This window comes from Cuculus canorus, chromosome 5 (genome assembly GCF_017976375.1).
Source record: "Cuculus canorus isolate bCucCan1 chromosome 5, bCucCan1.pri, whole genome shotgun sequence".
NCBI lineage: Eukaryota > Metazoa > Chordata > Aves > Cuculiformes > Cuculidae > Cuculus > Cuculus canorus.
In genome coordinates this window covers 43,823,329-43,843,252 of record NC_071405.1, presented here as the reverse complement: position 1 = coordinate 43,843,252, position 19,924 = coordinate 43,823,329, and the positions used below count along the sequence as shown (strand labels likewise).

Genomic DNA, 19,924 nt, shown 5'->3' with positions numbered 1-19,924 from the left:
ATCTTTTCTAAATCTTCCCTCTTTCAGATTAAAACCATTACCCCTCATACTATCGCTGCTCCCTCATAAAGAGCCCCTCCCCATCTTTCCTGTAGGCCTCCTTTAAGTACTGGGAGGCTGCTATAAGGTCTCCTTGGAGCCTTCTCTTCTTTAGGCTGAACAACCCCAACTCTCTCAGCCTGCCCTCATATGGGAGGTGCTCCAGCCCTCTGATCATCTTTGTGGGCTTCTCTGGACTCATTCTAGCAGATTCATGTCCTTCCTGTGCTGAGGTCTCCAGCACAGAATGTAGTGCTCCAGGTGAAGTCTCACAGGAGCAGAGTAGAGGGACAGAATCACGTCCCTTGCTCTGCTGGTCACACTTTTTTAGATGCAGCCCAGGATATGGTTGGCTTTCTGGGTTGCAAATGCATATTGCTGGCTTATGTTGAGCTTCTCATATACCTGCACTCCAAGTCCTTCTCCTCAGGGATATTCTCAATTCATTCTCTACCCAGCTTGTATTTGTGCTTGGGATTGCCCCGACACAGGTACAGTACTTTGCATTTGGCCTTGTTGAACTTCATGAGGTTCACGCAGGCCCACCTTGGTTGTCATCAATCATCTCCTTATATTCCATGTGCCCCAGCAGAGTTTCCAGGTGGATCTGCTCCATGATCTTACCAGGCACAGAGGTGAGACTGGCCAGCCTGTAGTTCCCTGGGTCTTCCTTTTTGCCTTTTTTAAAAATGGGAGTTATGTTTCCCCTTTTTCCAGCCAGTGGAAACTTCACCAGACTGCCATGACTTCTTAAATATGATGGGTAGTGGCCTAGCAACTTCATACACCCCTTGTCTCGGCCTGTGGATGCATCTCATCAGGTATCATGGATTTGTGCAGCTTCAGGTTCCTTAGATGGTCTCACACCTGATCTTCTCCTACAATAGGCAGTTCTTCAATCTCCCAGTCCCTGCCTTCACCTTCTGCAACTTGTGTAGTGTGACTTGGGCCTTTACTGGTGAAGACTGAGGCAAAAAAGTCATTGAGTACCTCAGCCTTCTCCATATTCTGGGTAAGCATGTCTCCCGTTTCCTTCCAGAGAGGGCCCACATTCTCCCTAGTCTTCTGTTTATCACCGATGTACCTATGAAAGCTTTTGTTGTTTCCCTTGGCATCCTTGGCTAGATATAATTCTATCAGGGCTTTAGCTTTCCTAACCTGATCGCTGGCTGCTCAAACAATTTCTCTGTATTCCTCTGAGGCTACCTGCCCATGTTTCTACCCTCTGTAGGCTTCTTGTTTAAGTCTGTCCAGGAGCTCCTTGTTCATCCATGCAGTGCTCCTGGTGCTTCTGCTTGACTTTGTCTTTGTTGAGATGCATTACTGCCGAGCTTGGAGGAGGAGATCCTTGAATATTAACAAACTTTCTTGATCCCCCTCCCCTCCAGGGCTTTATCCCGTAGTACTCTACCAAGCAGATCCCTGAAGAAGCTAAAGGCTACTCTCCTGAAGTCTAGGGTAGTGAGCTTGCTGCACAACCTTCTCTTTGCCTTAAAGATCATCAGCTCCACCATTCCATGGTCACTGCAGCCATGGCTTCCCTTGAGCTTCACATTTCCCACCAGCCCTTCTTTGTAGGTGAGGAGAAGGTTCAGCATAGCATCTCTCCTCATTGGCTCTTCTATCACTTGGAGATGGAAGATATCATCAATGCACTGCAGGAGCCTTCTGTATTACCTTGTCTGATGGCCTGTAGCAAACCCCCGCTATAATGCCACTTGTCCCTGCCCTCCCTTTAATCGTGACCCATAGCCTCTTGGTCAGCTCCTCATCCACCTCCAGCTCCGTGCACTCCAGCTGGTCATTGACTTAGACGCAGAAACCCCCTCCTGTTTTCCCCTGCCTGTCCTTTCAAAAGAGCCTGTATCTCTCTATCCAAACATTCTAATCATAGGATCCATCCTGCATGTCTCCATGATACCAGTGAGGTCACAGACCTGCAGGGGTGTGACTGTCTAACTCCTCTTGTTTATTCCTCATGCTTCATGTGTTTGCATAGCGGCGCTTAAGCTGGGCCCTGATGAAGCTGTCTTCCAGGCTGAAGATCCTTTGTGTTTCTCTTCAGGTGCTCTTCCGCTGACCTGTGTTCTTTCTGACCTGTGACAGCTCTGGGCATCTATTGCTGTTACTGGCATCAAACTGGGATGGATTGAGGTTCCCCTCCCCCGGCAACTTTACTTTAAAGCTCTCTTAATCAGCCAGGCAAGCCTATACCTGAAGATGATCTTCCCCTTCTTTGGCAGACGGACCCGATCAGCCCCAGGAGACCAGATTTCTCAAAGGAAGTCCCATTGTCTAGGTAGCCAAACCCCTGGCTGCAGCACCAGTCCTGCTGCCATTTGTTAATTTGTCAGAATCCATTGGGCCTTTCAAACCTCATCCCTTTGACAGAGAGGATTGAGGAAAAAATTGAACTCAGCTCCAGAGTCCCTTACCACTGCTCCCAGGGCTCTGTAATCCCTCTTGGTATCCCTCAGATTACTCCTGGCTATATCATTGGTGCCCACCTGAAACAACAGCAGTGGACAGTAGTTAGTGGGCTGCACTAGGTTTGGCAGCCTCTCAGTGATATCTCTGATACGAGCCCCTGGTGGGCAGCACACCTTTCTAGAGACTGAGTCTACACATCTGTTTGTGTTGTGTGGTTTGTATGGGGTGATGTCTGTCTTCTGAGTGGAGCTCATTAGGACTTGAGACCAGACGTGACTGAGAAGCAACGTGACTGAGAGCCCACCTGAATTAGATGAGGGAAAGATTCCCTGAGTTTCTCTCTTCGCCAGTGGGGCTTTCCAGACTGCAGTCTTGGGGTTCTTTTTTTTACTTTTTTTTCACTTCTGTACAAACCTCATGAGGTACCCCACTGTTGAAATTCCAAATCTTAACAGACTTCTGAGGTATAATCCAAGACTCAGTAAATTGGGGACTTTTCTGCCCTTATTTATGCTTCTCTGAAAAGACTTCTTCAAGGGGACTGTGCTGACTTGGCCAGCCTGACAATCAAGCTGCTAAAGATGTGTGGATGGAGTATGGGTGGAAAGGACATGCTTGCATTCAGCCAGGCTATAAAAGGCTGCTTAGTCTCTGGAGTGGGAAATGAGGGAGGCTTTACAGTGATCTAGAGGTTCCCTTAGCCCAGTTCTCATTGATTTTTTGATGCAAATTATGAGACAGCTCAAGTTCTCTGGAATGATGACAGCTGAGAAATTGCTGGCAGCTGCCCAAATTCCATAAACAATACTGAAAACCTGGGCCATGGCTGCAGGCACAGAAGGCAGCACTGTAGAGGAGAAGGAGAAGGGAGTGCATGTGTATGAGGAGCTCAAGTGGAGTTATTCTGCTTCAGAAACACAGTTAGATAATTTAATCCTTTTTTTTTTTTTTAATAAAGGTACTATAGTGTAAGCACTGCGTTGTTTCTAGTTTAGCTATTGTTTGCACCAATACAAGAGTCTGCTACATGTTGACATAAGTTCTAGGATTTCCCTCCAACTATTCTATATCAAACTGCAAAAGATCTACTGAACTGGGTGTGTAGAAACTAGATCTCCACTCTAGACTTGTGAAGGCTGAAAGAGAAGAGTCTGAATAGAATCCAGATGCCTACTGGGAAAAAATGCAGCTTTTATAGGTCCACTGGATCCGAGGGAGAGAAAGAGATTTTGAATTTGTTTCTAAATATTATGAATGAACACATTTTTTAATTTTGGGTTGAAATAAGCTATGCTTTCATTGATACAAAACAAAGTGCATGATATGAAGGTAAGGAGAAAAAGGGCCTTAACTCTTTGATTGTTTCCTGTATCTGTAATCCTGTCTCTGAAAATATGCTGATGCAAAGTGAAGTAAGCAAGCAAAAATACAAACTGTAAGTGAAAATTAAAACTATAGAGGGGAAGAGAGTGAAGGAAGTAGAATGCACAAATGCCTATGATGTTGAAAAAGTTTCATCTAGCTGAAACTCTATTTTAGGTCATGGTTGCCCAGAGATGCTTAGAGAGAATAAAAGAAAAAAAGAATAGATAGCACAGAACATTTTTACAAGCTTCTTCAATTAATGGCTTACGGTCCTCCCCCTGCAAGAGCTGGATGCAGAATATTTTTAATAAATGCTAGGATGCTTTACCCTTCTCTGATTTGTGTAATCCCCTTTTGAACCTGCTTGTGTTTGACATACACAAAACTCAGTGGCAATGAATTCCAAAATTTAATTAAATGTTTTGTGAAAAAATACTTGCTTTTATTGGGTTTTGGCCTGCAGACCAAAGAGCCTCTAACTTTTTATATCTGAAGAAAATGAATAATGATCATTTATTCACCTCTCCCATCCCACGCTGGCATTTATGAACTGCTACTGTTCCAGCCTTTTCACGCCCAGGAATTTGGTCCCTATTAACTGATTTTTTCAAGTATTTTTTCCTAGTACTTTTAAAATTGTTACTGAAAGGGCACAGCTCAGATCCTGGCTGTTTTGGATAAGGTTTGCAGATATCCTTCAGTTCTGAACTGTAGAGATCTAGTGTCTCAATGCACTAAGGGCAGAAATATGCTTCAATTCTCCATTTACTACTCAAATTAACTTTCTAAAATCAGAGACACAAAGGTGTTAAATTTTATACCATCCTTCATTTGTTAAATTCCTGTATACCATCCCATACTTGCTAAACTTTAGACCTCTGACTAGCAAAACAAATGCAGCTTCTGCTGCACTAAACATGGAATTGTAGAGTCATAGAATCATAGAATAGTTTGGGTTGGAAGGGACCTTAAAGATCATCTAGTTCTAAGCCCCCAGCCATGGGCATGAACACCTCCCACTAGATCAGGCTGCCCAAGGCCCCATCCAACCTGGCCTCAAACATCTCCAGGGATCGGGCAGCTGCAGCTTCCCTGGGCAACCTGCTCCGGTGCATAACCACTCTCATCATGAAGAAATTCTTCCTTATGTCTAGTCTAAGTCTGTCCCTCTCCAGTTTATACCCATTGCCTCTAGTCCTATCACTACAAGCCTTTGTGAATAGTCCCTCCTCAGCTTTCTTGTAGGCCCCCTTCAAGTATTGGAAGGTCACTATATGGTCTCCTCGGAGCCTTCTCTTCTCCAGGCTGAACAACTCCAATTCTCTCAGCCTGTTCTCGTATGGAAGGTGCTCCAGCCCTCTGATCATCTTTGTGGCCCTCCTCTGGACCTGTTCCAACAGCTCCATATCCTTCTTATGTCAAGGATTACATAGCTGGACACAATACTCCAGGTGAGGTCTCACAAGAGAGGAATAGAGGGGCAGAATCCCCTCCCTCCATCTGCTGGCCACGCTTCTTTTGATGCAGCCCAGGATACAATTGACCTTCTGGGCTTTGAGTGCTTTGAGTGCACATTGCTGGCTCATATCGAGCTTCTCATCAATCAGCACCTCCAAGTCTTTCTCTGCAGGGCTGCTTTAAATCACATCATCCTCCATCCTGTATTGAGATAGGGAATTGCCCCAACCCAGTGTAGGACCTTGCACTTGGCCTTGTTGAACCTCATGAGATTCCCACAGGCCCACTTCTCCAGCCTGTCCAGGTCACTCTGGATGACATCCCATCCTTCTGGTGTGGCAACTGCATCACTCAGCTTAGTGTCATCTGCAAACTTGCTGAGAGTGCACTCGATCTCGCTGTCAATATCATTGATGAAGATACTGAACAGTATGGTTGCAGTACAGACCCTTGAGGGATACTGCTTGTCACGGATCTCCATCTGGACATTGAGCTGTTGACCACTACTCTCTGAATGCGACCATCCAACCAGTTTCTTATCCACTGAACAGTCCACCAATCAAATCCATATCTCTCCAATTTAGAGAGGATATTGTTGGGGACCATGTCAAAGGCTTTACAGAAGTCCATATAGATCGCATCCGTTGGTTTTCCTGTGCCCACTGCTGTGGTCCACCTCATCATAGAAAGCCACTAGGCTGGTCAGACAGGACGTGCCCCTGGTGCAGCCATGCTGACTGCTACTAATCACCTCCCTGTTCTCTGTGTATTTTAGCATGGCTTCTAGGATCTGTTCCATGACATATACTACCAGTGTATGTCACAAAGTCTGGTAAAGTGTCCGTCCATGTGGTGGGACAGCATCTGCAAAGTCAACCATCATGTGTACTGGCAGTCAGTAGTGGTGGTGTGGTGCAGATGGATGTCTACAGCCCTGCTGCAGAAGTAGTCTAATCTCAGAATCACTAGGTTAGAAAAGACCTTCAGGATCATTGAGTCCAACCATTCGTATCAACCACTAAACCATGCCCCTAAGCATCTCATCCACCGGTCTTTTAAATACCTCCAGGGATGGTGACTCAACCACCTCTGTGGGCAGCCTCTGCCAGTACCCAATGACCCTTTCTGTGAAAAATTTTTTTCTGATGTCCAGCCCGAACCTCCCCTGATGGAGCTTGAGGCCATTCCTCCTTGTCTTGTCCCTTGACACTTTCAGGTAGTTGTAGAGAGCAATGAGGTCTCCCCTCACCCTCCTCTTCTCAAGGCTAAACAACCCCAGTTCCCTCAGCTGCTCTTCATAAGACTTGTTCTCCAGTGCCTTCACCAGCTTCGTTGCTCTTGTAATGACCATGAAGTGTCAGCTTGAAAGTGTTTTCCAGAAGTGGCCACTCCTTTCTCCAAGATAGCCAGCAGCTACACTGACAGGTTGTTTGCATCTGCTTGTATAAAGCACCATGTCCTCTGCGTTTATTAGCACACATGCTTCTGCTTTTTCCATGTGTGATTCTTGATCCATTTGATCCTATCAATGTATATAAGTATTCCATTTCCACCTCCTCAATGTGTCTAGCTGAAAGGAAGAGTTATTTAAATATGCCTTATGTTACAAGAACATTTGCTGAATAATGCTCACAACACTGCTTCTAATAGTTTGATGTTGATTTTTCCATTGTATACTCCTACTCCTTGGTTAGAGGGGGAAACATGTTCATGCAGGAGTAACTGGATGGCAAGTGGGATTTAGAAAGCCCTTCTTGTTTAAATATGTGGAGACTAGGGGAGAAAACCCCTCCAAATGAGTTAGTTCAACTACAAAACAACTGGTCACACCTTACACTTGGATTCTGTTATCAGTGTGTTTTTTAATATACGGGGATTTTTTTTAATCTGAAAAGGGAAATGGGATGGGTAGATCCTAATCAGATACAATATGAGACACTCGATTAGTTGTGTTTTCCACATAATAAAACCAATCAAAACCACACTTAAAGACACCAACACCATTATCGTGAACAATGAGGCAATTTCTCCTACGGTATTGTAAGCATGTATCTGTAACTGCAGAATAATTTTCTCCAACAACGTGCATATATCTGGGGCTGTTTGGGATTACTTTGTTTACTATACTGCAAGATCAATTCTAAATGTATGCACTGAAGTCTGAATATTTTACTTTCTAGCCCATTAGAACGATTAGGAGGATCTAATTCTTTTGGCAGCTTTTCTGCCAAGAGAACAAGTGCACGTGCCTGTGTATCTCTTCAAAAAGGCGAGACAGACTGAATCTATGCTTTTAGAGTAAGGCACCCACTTTACTGTTTGACTCTGCTATGTAAATGCCTATGAGCAATTTGCCTTGAGCAGAATAAACCATTCCTTCCATAGGCAAATGCAAAGTCCAAGGATTGCAAAGAACTTAGTACTCGTGCTTTTATACTCATGATTTTGCAACTTGGGCACAGACATGCTAAACAGCTTATTTGAGATTGACGCTGAAGTCTGTCCTACACAGACACTTAACTCAAATTTCCTGAGTCGTAGGGCTGTAACACTATCTCTTATGGTGCTCTCCTGTTTTGGCCTTAAAATGAAAGATTTTACAAAAAAAAAAAATGCAGCATTTATTGGAAAAAAAACGTTAGAGGAAGCTACATTTTGTTTCAGAATTTGCCATAAGATGCCTTGCTTGCAAGAGAGTGGATTATCAGGAACAATTAAGCTAATAATGTGTTAAACATTTCAGAAGGGAATTTTAGAAAGGCTATTGTCAGTAGCCTGACATCATGAGGAAGGGATCTGTTTTTTCTCTAAAAAAAGAAGTCAACCCTGTATTCACCACATGGACTCAATACAGACTCATATGTGGTTGCCAATAGATCAAGATCAAACTGCTGACTTCTTGCTGATCCTTTTGTTTTAATGTTTTCTCTTTTAACCATGACAGCTTCACGGTTTGCATGGAAGCCCCCAACTTGTCAAGAGTAGCCCTGTTACTGGTTTTGGGTTTGTTTCATTTCACACCTTGGCAAGCCCTAAAAGCTGTCATGACTTATCACTCTACTTCTGACTGTTTGGCACAAATGAGGACTGGGGGTTGGAACATCATAAGTAACTAAGTAAAATTGTCCATAACTTCACACCTCCTTAGATACCAAGACGAAGAAATCGAAACAGACAGGCAGTATAGAACCAACTACAACAGTTTTCTCTTCGCTCTGATCCAGAATAAGTAAACATGATCCCTCTGATCCCTGAATCTTAGACTGGGAATTACACTGCTATTCAGTTCAGAATAGTGGGGTCAGCGAGATTTTGAATGTTTGGCAAAATAAAATATTCTGCTTCTGTTGAAAGGGTCCTTTGTGTGTCATGGTGGTTCCCTTAAGCATTTTCTTTACCAGATGCTTGAGTGTTGTTATGGTCATCGGACAGAGACTTAGAGGTGTGCTTACTTCCTTGGTGGAAAGTGGTCTTTAAAGAGCGATTTAGACTAGAATTAAGGGCAGAGCCTGTTTCCCAGGGCTTGGTGTGACAGCTTAGTGACTTTATTCAAGGACCATAATGGGACATTCTGGTGCAGAAAAAGGAACAAGGCTGAAGTAAGGTGAAGCAACCCTCAGTAGTGTGTGCTGACATTTCCTAAGCAGCACTTGATGAAAACCAGTTTGAGTCAGATGGTTTAATGCTCGAAGAATCCCTTTGTGCATTTCAGGGTTTCATTAATCAACCTAAGAAAGAGCTGTGCATTATCTCTTAAAAAATTGGAAGATAATGAGCTGCTAGAGAGCTTGATGTAAATTAGAGTATCTCTGAATCAAGAGCAATGTAGTGAGATACTCCTGCTGACCTGAAATATTCAGTCTTGATCCAAATGGGTATAGCCACAGTGGCAGCATTTTGTGTGATCTATTTCCTGGTTTTTGTTATGTTTTGTGCCACTGGTGAATTCCCAGTTTCCATAAACAAGACGAGGGAGAAGGTGCTGAAATCAGATGTCCTAAGGCCAGAGATGTCTCAAGCATTATGCATTGTACATCATAAAGAATTTAATGGATGACGGATGAGTAGGCAAGCAGATCTTGACTTTACTGAACACAGCAGCACCCTCAGCAAGACCCACCTCCCAAAATACAAATGACAGTTGTAGGTGTCTGTATTGCTTAAAGCAGTGTAGCAACACAGGGACCGTGAAATGTGATGAATTAAGCTGCTTCTTATTGTTGCTGTTGAATTTTCAGGACAAAGAACTGAAGGTAATAGCTAAAGGTATTGCAAGGTGATGCCTCTGCTGCTGCTGGGCATCTAGCTTCATTAAGTTTAATTAGGCCGTTTGCAAAGTCTGAGGTGGATTTTGAGGCAGAACTGTCCACCAGACCAAAGAGACTGAAGCACAATTGTACTTTCCATCCCACTCTCCAGTCGGTTTAGTGCTATTCCTGTATGTATTGCAGCGTTTTGACCAGTTCAATTTTAACTTGCTTGTCTGTTACCTCTCCTTCAATGCTGTTCTGTAGTCCTGCAGACCTCCAGAGTTTTATTCCTGTTTTAGGGAATTTATTCGTATTTTTTTCATTGGGACATGTTGATAGCTTTTGTTTATATCCTCTCGGTTACCTTAAATGATTTTCTGTGGGTTACCTTAAGTATCCTTCCCTCTCCTCTCCCCTGGTTATTCTTCAGTCATTTTAGACTGTGTGAAATATCATGGTCTGTAAGTGGGCATAGAGGGGAGACATTTCCAGTGTATAGGGTCAGGTCTTGGACTGTCCCTGTGTGGTATTTGTAGGGAGTTCTTTGTGAAAGGGTGAATGTGGTGATATGGAATGCCTGTATATGAAAAGACTGGTGAAGGAGATGATCCGAGTCCTGAAGTCTCTCCTCTCTCAGTGGAGATGTAAGGTCAATGCGGCTGAGATACATTACAATGAGGTATAGTTTGGCTCCTTACTTCCAAACAAAACAGACTGGTTTGCATCTGGAGTGAGAAGTCCTGCCTTGAGACATGACCTCCTTCTTTGTCCTGTATTGTGAGGAAATTCAGTGGCATGCAAAGGCAGCCTTAGCAATAGTATAAGAAATTGCTTTGGCTTTTATGTTTCTCTTCTCTGTTTCATTTCTGAGTCTTACCTGTGCCCCAGGATTAGCTCTGTCTTTTTCCTTCCCTGGAAAGGTTCATGAGCTTCCAGATGTTTAATTGATATGCCTGTGTGTCTGGCCTACTCTCTGTGAACACAATTTCTTTCCTAGCCTTTAATTGATTTGGATAATAAAATGCAATTATAAAACTCAACAAAAATTGGTTATTTTAAAGGGAGAGCAGGAAGGAAAGAAAGAAACCTAAGTGAGGCTCTGCTGTGTGACTGTATAATACTGCAAAATCCCCTTTGGTTTATTTCTATTTAATTGCTCAGCTTTACTCAGATTGTTACAATTCTGCAGGCTTTCTCACAATTATAAGCAGCAGACATATAAATGCTTGTGTTTTTTAAAAGTTCCTAGTATATGTAATAATTATAAATTTTATGGCTTTGTGGTGGCTGCTGCCTGCAGTGGAATCCTCTCTTCTCCTTCCTCTCATGCCTGAGGAGCCTGTACTGCTGCTCCCCTCTCAATCTTTTCCAAGACCAGCCAAGTCCACTTCTGAAGATTATATTGCTAAGCCAGTGGCCACGTTAAGAGCAAACATCCATTCGTTTTTTTTTTTAATGCTATGTTAGGAGTCTCCCTCTTTCTCTGTTCTGTTTACACTCTAAATACTCTCTTGTTTTCAAGGGAGGCTGGACCTTGGACAAGAACTAAGAAGAGGGATTTTTCTGTCAGGAGGTGCTCTGGCAAATTTATGGCACGTGCCAGGGATGGGAGATGGTTTATTGGGATGGGAAGAACAGGGGATCAAAAGTGCTTCAGCCATTCTGGGCAGCTCTCTGAGGTACCTAAATAAGATTTTTAAAATCCCTTCAAGTTCTGAATCTCTGGGAATTATTCCTTTGCTCAGTGTCTGCTTTTTCACTAGAGAGGAAGAGACCTGTGAAGAGCAAAAGCAGACAGGGGGGTTGGGAAGCTAAGAAGTTAGAAGGACTTAGTTCATTGTAAATGCTCACTGGAACTTGCACTGTTCGTTAGTAAAGGCCTTGAAGATCCTGCAAGTCGATAAGAAGGGAGCTAACTTGCAGAAGTTTACTGATAAGAGGGGATTGGAATGCGGGCCCTAGCAGAAAGCTGCCTGCATCTTGTTCAGTGGTTTGGAAATCAACCAGAATGGGACTGCGCCTGCACACATCCCAAGTTCATGGGTAGTTCGTGAAGAAGATGAGGGTTTCTTCATCCCTAAGACCCCTACCCATGACCACCAGGAGGAACTATGCAGGCGCAAGACTGGAGAGAACCTTCCAGAACTAATTATAATACAAAGCGGGGAAAAATTATGCATATGTAGTAGGTGCTTATAACTAAGCATGTCTTTACACTATAAGTAGCTGTTTGTCAAGTTGTGCAATGCACGAGTTGAGCAGAGTTATCTACCTGCTGGACATAATAAACACATACCTGCTTTATAAGTCCTTTCTGGGTTATAGGGTTTGATTCTGCAAAACAAATTGGCACCTGAGGTGGGACACCCTCTCTGCCCGGCTGCAGGACCGTTTGGGAGTGGGACATTCTAAGGCGTGCTCCGGACTGTTTCTCTGGAGAATCTCACATCCCTACCTGATCTTTTTGGGGGCAGAGACGGCCCATCAGCGGGTGGATCAGGTGTGTTATTTGAGGAATACCTGCAGGGGAAACAGGGGAAGGTGAAGAACCTATACTACTGTGGTGGGCTAGCTGTCATCTTATACATCTATTGCAAGTGCTCAATACCGGTACCTGTGTATTTTAACATAATTTAGAGCCTATTTTAAGTTCAAGCAGTTGTGTGGGAGTATGTGTGGTATTGTGATTGAGACGCGCGATTTAGCGCGGAGTGAGTGTGGAGTTCCGATCCACAGTTCTGTTCTCCCATGGGGAAATAGCCGGAAACAAACAAAGTGAAAGATCACTGTCAATGTTGTATGTTCTATGTTATAAATCTATTCTGTGAATTGTTTGATGTATGATAGAGTACCAGGGGAATTGAGGAGGACAGCTTACCCACTCGAGAAAGGGGGTGACGTTATTGCTCCGTAGACAGGGGGGCAAAGATAGACAAAGCGCTTAAAACGTTTGAAAGACTTGCAAATTGGTTAATCCTAGAAATACACCTATGAGACCTTTCACTCCCAAACGTCCATTGAACTGGCACATAGGTAGATTTACCTCGGACCTTTGGAATGGAAGGCTGCAAAGGGTGAAATTTTAAAATACCTACCATAGGATAAAAAAAAAAAAAAAAAAAAAAAGAGAAAAATGGGGAACGTGGCTACGTGGCTGAGAGTGCCTCTCCCTTTCCCCCTTCCTGGAATGGAGTTAGGCATTATCTGTTCAAACAGTTTCATTATTGTGTGTGAGTTAACCTTCCCCCTCCCAGAATGTAAGTTAACCCTCTCCTGGAATGGGAGTTGAGTGTTTTGTGTGTGAGAAAGATTAAATTGAAAGTGTAAAAGCAAAAAGGTTTGCATGGGTGGGGGGTCAGAAACAAGTCAGGTTTTGAATTGTTGTTGTCAGTTTTGTGAGCGATCCTTGAGAGTCAGTGGAGTCAAGTTGTCTGAAACGGTTTGTGTAGAAGTTACAGAAGGGAAGAGCTAGAAAGTAGTTTTTGCAATGCGGACAAAGCTAAGCAAAGAATTTCATCAGGCAAGCCCCTTAGGATGCACATTAAAGCACCTGAAGGAATTGGCAGGGGGGGCAAGGGCTCAGTGAGTAAGCAGTATATTACAATGCCGTTTTGCAACTAATGTTGTTTTTAAGGAGAGAAGGGAAGTGGGATGAAGTGTCATATGTGGATATGTTTTTCACCCTCTGAAACCATCCGGAGTGACAAAGGGACTGTGGGATTGTGCTACCACAGGACCCTATGATACTCCCCCTTGAGTGGGAAAATAACAAAGAATTTAAAGAGGTGGTGTTGCTCGGCAACACTGAGGCGGTGTTGCTCGGCATGCAGTACTGGGCAAAGGTGCACTAGAATAAATAAAATTCACCAGACGCAAGAACAAGATTTAACTGATTTGCTTAAGCCTCCTCCTCGAGGAACGGGACACGGACTCAGACGGGATCCCCAACCCCCACCCCATCTGATATTTGGTTGTGTCTTGGATTTGGGAAGTCTGGAACTTTTTCTTGAATTCTTGAATGTTACATCTTACTGATGAGTTTCTCCTCTACATTTTTTTATTCTTTTCTTTTCTGCCCATTTCCCATATGGAAAGTGCATTAGGGAGAGATCATTTCTTACTAGGTGTGACTGCAGGGTTTACCCCAGCAGAGCTATTCTACTGCTGCAATATTGATGTGGATTAATATCTGGGGTTGCTCAGATATAATAACTGAGTTTCTTTATTTCTTTTTATTTTCCCAGTTGGGAGGCTGTGGAATCCTTGGAGTAGGCATCTGGCTGGCTGTTACCCAAGGGAACTTTGCCACCCTCTCCTCTTCTTTCCCATCCCTGTCAGCTGCCAACCTACTGATCGTCACAGGGACATTTGTCATGATCATTGGCTTCATCGGCTGCATAGGCGCCATCAAAGAGAACAAGTGCCTCCTGCTGAGTGTGAGTATTAAGCTGCTATACTGTTGTCGTGCTTGCTGTCTTAAGGTGCTGGTGCTATTGCAATCCATGTTACAGTGTCCTGCATTTCAACAGAAGCTGCCCACTTCACACAGATGAAGCATGAGTCGTGCTTGAATCAGTCTTTGATAGCTCTGAGGAGCTTCTAGATCATTCCTGACCATGCTTTTAACTTGTCCTTAGAAGATGACACCTGCCATAAGGTAGTTAGTGGTGGTGAGTGTTTCCTTGTATTCTTTGGAGAAGATAGAGAGGTTTGTGAAGACTTTTTTTGTAGTGTACTCATGAACTGTTTTTCAGTCTTCTTTGGTAGCTATCTACTCCAAATGTCTACCCTGGCAGGACTGATGATCTGAAGTCCTGGGCAAGAAAGATCAATGTAGGTAGGAAACATTGTAAAGAGGTTGATTCTGGTTTAAATTGGAAATGAAGTCAGATTTGGCAATGCTGGTTTTGCCAATCTTTAACTCTCAAAAGACTGCCATGTTCAGGAAGCAAATGTGACAGCACAGGAAGATTGCAGTGAATGAAAGTTTAATAAGGTGCCACCTGTCCATGATTTAACAGAGGCTTGAGACACATCCCTAATCTATTGTATCAAAATGTAATTTGATGCCACTCAGAGCTGGACTTTATGAGTAATGATTGCTGTCTGTAGTTGGTGTTAGTGTATTTGAGTCCTGTTTAGCTGAAGACCAGGAATTGAGGTGATCTTGCTGCTCAAGTCCAGGACTTTACTGTGATGTTTGGCAAACCTCGGAGTCAAGTGGAGCTGAGGTTTAGTTTCATGAGCTGGTGATTCCTTTGTAAAAGGCTGCTTCTCACTGTGCATCATATATTCATTTTGCTCCCTTGGGAGCTGCAGAACTGCACACAGTCCCCAAGAACACTTCACCCAGTAAAAGTCTTTAAGTGACTGTGAGATTCCAAGCCTCAATAGAGTACTCTTTCCAGAGTCCTGCCTTAATCAGTTGTTTCTGCTGATTTTCAACCAGTAAAATTAAGGACTAGTCTGTCTAGGCTATTAAGGATTATTTATGTGGCAGGTAGGTGGTTTGAAACTGAAATGAACAACATAAATTGAAATTAAGGCAATTTTGTGGGTCAAAATTTACACTGGGAATGTTGAAGTCAGAATCTGAAGCTGATAGTCCTTGACAATTTTAACAGTCTTATAAATACCCACTTTGTGGAGGAAGTGTCTGGCCAGCCAGATGTAATTACTGGATTACAGCTTCAATGCCCATATAGCAGGAGTCTGCAGGGTGCCAAGTCTAATAGTATATCTTATGTGCAACATTAATCACATATTTTGTGCTTTGTTGATTAAAGTCCTAGCACAGGTGTGACCAGCAATGAGTGGTGTCATCTTTTGGGTCAGGATCAGGTCAGGATCTGGCAGTCAGTCCTTGTAGTGCAAGGTTTTCAGCCTTTTGTCGCATATGGTTTATTGGCCTATAACACTTTTTTGGCAAGGGCAAAGTCTCTGTTGATCAGCTATAATTGCTGCAGCTAAGGTGAATGTCCTCAGCCAACCCCAGACAGGTATCCTTTTAGGGATATGCAAATGTTTGCAGGAACTGCTCCTCCTAACACACGCTACACGATACTTGGAATCTTCTGCTGTTCAATGCATGATGTAAGGACTAATCTAATACCTTTCAGTGTATAATGTAAAGAGTATACTTGATGGATCAAGTGAAGTAATGCAAATGAATCCAAATTAACTTAGGAACTCCTTGAACGGGAGAACTGGGGATCTGGATCTGATACGTTACTAGCATTTTGCTCTGTCTGCCTATGTACCTTTGTATACCATAGTTATTCAGTGTGACATCTGTTTTACTCACTATTTTTCAAAACAGAGTTATTTTAGAGCTGATTACAGCTACTTTAACTCTGAATAAGCCCAACTATAGATGTTTGAAATACAGTTTCATTAGCGTATATTGAATCACTTTTTGTTTAGTCTAGAGTAACTTTCCACAACGTGCATCAGCACTTACTTACCTTCATTAAATACCAGTGAGACTTTTGAGCTCTGGTGAGTTTTTCTGTTGAGTCTGTTTGGAATGGAAATGAGTGGTGGTAGGAGCTTCTGATTCTGGGAAAACATGTAGGTTTGTTCTTAGTCTTCCTTTCCTCATATTGCTGATTCTATTTTGACTGGTGATTGACATAGAGCTTTTAAGTTCGGGCCAGTGCATTTGGTTTTGCCCAGCCCCTGTTTTTCTAGAAAACATAGGTAGCAAAACAATTCCTTGAATTAAAGAACTTGCTGAATGTTAAACCAAGGCTGCTTTTAGTATGTGCGTTTGCTACATCTCTTCATTCTTTTCTTATATCACAGGTGTTCCCAACACTTTGTTCTGCCAACATGAGAATAGCCTCTTCCCAAACTATCTTTGTGTGTGTTGAACATTCCTGAGAATGCCCCTTCTCTATTGTTTTTTGAGAGGACTATTTTGTGGCAGCTGGGATGTGACAGGATTTACCGCCTAAGTTGTAAAGGGAAAGCTAGTAAGCATTGGCAACCTTATGTGTCTAACAGTCACTGCAGGATCAGGCCCTGAGACTCCTCTCCATGTCTCCCAAGCTACTCCTTAACATCTGGCTTTGTTTCTGTTAGGAGCTAAGATTGCTTTTTTAATGGAATTCCTTTAGTTAGTGTCTCTAGAAGGTATGTCCACAAATGTTACAGCAACTCAGGGAATAAGTTATCTTGCTCATGTGTGACATCACTACCATGTCTTCTTGTGTAGCATTTGGTTTAGCTAGCTTTTCTAAACATTTTCTTCCAAGTGGAAATAGGAGCTTTGGTAGTACACAGACAGGAAAACTGAAGTTTGGCCACACAGATTGTTAAGGTGGGCTGATAGAGGCTATTCGATTGCATTGGTAAGGTGTTCTGTTGCACTGTTCACTAGATAATGTATTTGATTCTCTTAGTTTGCCCTCACCTCCTGATATTTGACCAGCCCCAGCACTAGACCAGTAAAGACGAAAGTGCTAAACACACTTAGGGAACTGGGGTGGACAGGAGTTTGAAAAGGTTTGCAGGCAGTTGAAGCAGATTTGTGATGGGCTGAAAAGCAATGAAAATCTACTAAGGGAGTACTGAAATGAAAACAAGAAGTAAAAGCTAGGATACTGTGTCCCTTGCATGCTTCAGTAGTCTGTATGCAACAGTCTGATGAAGTGGGGCTTGGAATGGACAAAAAGAAAAGGAAGTAGAATAAACCAAGCTGGATGTGTACTCAGGGATGCTATCATGGTGGGGTAGCAGATATTCAAGTTATAACTTACATATATGAGATCAAACACTGCTCCACTGAGCACATCACTGTGTGTTTCTGAGTGAGTAGCAGGTTTCACTGACCTCCTCCTTTCCTCTGCTCAATACAGTGTGAGAGAAAGTCTTTTTTTTTTTAGTATGACCACAGGCAGCAATAAAATGTTGTGAATATTATCTGATTCTCCAGATGCTCTGCCTGTACTATATTCCTGTAACCTCGAACTCCAAAGTCGCACTCTTAAGATCTTCTTGAAGACACAGCGTTATAAGCATAGAGACCACATGGACATGCCTAGGTTAACCAAGAACAATTTGGACCTCCACTTGCTGTTATCTGCTGTAGTGTATCCCACCCTGATGATTGCTTAGTGGTAGTCTTTATACCTGCAAGGACTAGAAAGACAGATTTCCCATGCAACAGATGTACTTCTCGTTTCGCTTCCTAAAAGCAGAAGAAAGTGGCAGGGATGTGACAGTTACAAGCTGTGGAAGGATGTAGTTGGGAGGATATGCTGCTGCTATTAAGAGGTGTGGTTTGGAGGAAGACACTGGAAATGCTGCAGTAGGCATGGTGCATCAGTGGGATCCTAAAATGGGCTGGGAGGGAGCAGAGCAGGAGAAACTACCCACCTGCATTAGAGGAGCAGAATTTTTTGTGGTGGAGGACACAGCATGGTATTTGTGTGTGGTCTTGCTACTGCTTGATGATCTGACTCCTAAGGGGTCTGCTTGACTCTTAAGTCTATTTATGTTTTGTACAGTTGCAGAGCAGATGAGCCTCTGATCTTGTATTTTTGTGTTGTCCACAGAGAACAGTTGTATTGGGTTGTCAGAGGAAAACTCTAAGTTGTTTCGTATTAGGCTGCTGTGATGTTAGGTGTACGTGATAGTAATTGCTTACCTCTGGCATTTGCCAACGACTTTTGAAAGGAAGGAGAACAGGCAAAGTGTTTAAAGAGCAGAGGACAGATAAGGAAAGGTTGTTGAAAGTCGAACTGCAGTTTAATTTGTAAATGAGGTTTTTGCATAGCTGCGTGCAATAGTCAGGAATGATCCACATTAACTCACTGAATTGAGTGTTCAGATAGCCTAAAGCTTCGCAGTTTTACTGACTTGAAAGGACTTACCTGGTGTCCACCAGCTAAGGAGCTGGCTGATATTCTTTACTCTGTGGCAACATAACCAGAACTGTCTCATTAATCTCTTAAGAAACAGGCCCATTACTATTTCTCTACATTCAAAGAAATAAAATACTATGAAAATCTAAAATAAAGTGTGAAAAAATAAAAGGAAATCTCAGCTGTCCAATGTGTTCTGCAAAAATACGCAGATTAGGTGAGTTATGCAGCTGTCATTCTAAGATCTTGCTTAAAAAGAATAGATATTTGCAGTGATTCTTATTTGCTCCAGCTACAGTGTGAAAGAAGATAAACTTTTCCATCATTGGATTTCCCTGGGGAAATCAGAGCAACTAGCATTTCTTGAAATAAGTGTACAACTTGGTTTATATAATCTTGCATCTGAATGTAGATGCAAATTGATGAGTGAAGCAGGAGAACAGTGCTTTCTCATTTCCATAAGATTCCTTTGACATTGCTGCTATTTTTATTGCTCAATATTGTGTTACAGCAACCTCTCTGCTACAAGTTCAGCTGTAATTAAAAAATGGCAGCTTTGTTCTGATGGGCTGGGTCACTGTCCTGAACAGGTGAAAGAGGTAGTAACTAAGAGTCTGGCTTCAGGAAGTTAGTTTATGGGCTTCCATTGAATTATTTTTTTTCCCTGTAGGCATTAGATCCTGCGTTGCAGGACCAGCTAGCTGTACTGCAGATCTCTGTAGGCTATCTTGAGACAAAATTAGGAATCTATTTTTTCTCCCTTTGCAAATGTGTTATAGTTCTGATGTCCATCAGAGCTATTAGCTGTATCCATCGTCTTTGTCAGTTTTGGCAAAATGTTTAGCTTGAGTCCTCTTAACAGCATTGCAATGCGGCATTTTCAGCTGATGGCAAGTCCTTGCAGAAGATGAGACAACAGCTTGCTGTACTACTCTAGCAAGATTAGTTATGGTGACTTGATTGTAGTAGTGACTTTAGGGGTTCTGTATTGTACACATGCACGTGCCATTGCTCTGTGCTAAAGAAATTTATGCCTGATTAAGTACTTCTTTCTCTTTCATGCTTGAATGTTGACCTAGGTGATTCTTAAGTGTCTGTGTAAACATTGTGTTTTAGGTAAATTCTTTAAGATCTGTGTTTGAAGAACTGAATTGCCTGAATTCTCTGCCTTTCATGTGTGTTTAGCAAAGATCTATACTTGTGTGCTTGCACTCAAAAAGGTCATTTTTCCATGGATAGTCCAGGTTAAAAATCTCAGTTCTAGATGTTAAATCATGACGGATTATGTTATTATTATCTGTGTTACAGTATCCTCTGCAGGCAGCCCATGAGATCAGAACGTTCGTTCTGTATAAAACTCCTGGTAGTAGGAGGCATTAACAGTAGAGCTTAAATAGATAGTAGAGCTAAATAGATAAGTCAGAGGGAAAGTATTATTATACTCATTAGACAGACGGGAAGCTGCAGCAAAGTGAAACTAAGTGCCTTGTGTAGTTTGCACTGGGAGATTGTAGG

The 19,924-nt window shown here is 42.7% G+C and overlaps 1 protein-coding gene across 9 annotated transcripts in view; it reads left to right on the top strand.

Annotated features, from left to right (window-relative positions):
• TSPAN4 (tetraspanin 4) overlaps nucleotides 1-19,924 on the top strand; it is a 454,376-nt gene that overhangs the window by 371,622 nt on the left and 62,830 nt on the right. For all 9 annotated transcript variants that reach the window (XM_054068313.1, XM_054068306.1, XM_054068309.1 and 6 more), the window contains one exon: nucleotides 13,787-13,978. In XM_054068313.1, coding sequence (XP_053924288.1) covers nucleotides 13,916-13,978 — 63 coding nt within the window. In that variant the 5' untranslated portion in view covers nucleotides 13,787-13,915. The remainder of the gene's footprint in view (nucleotides 1-13,786; nucleotides 13,979-19,924) is intronic.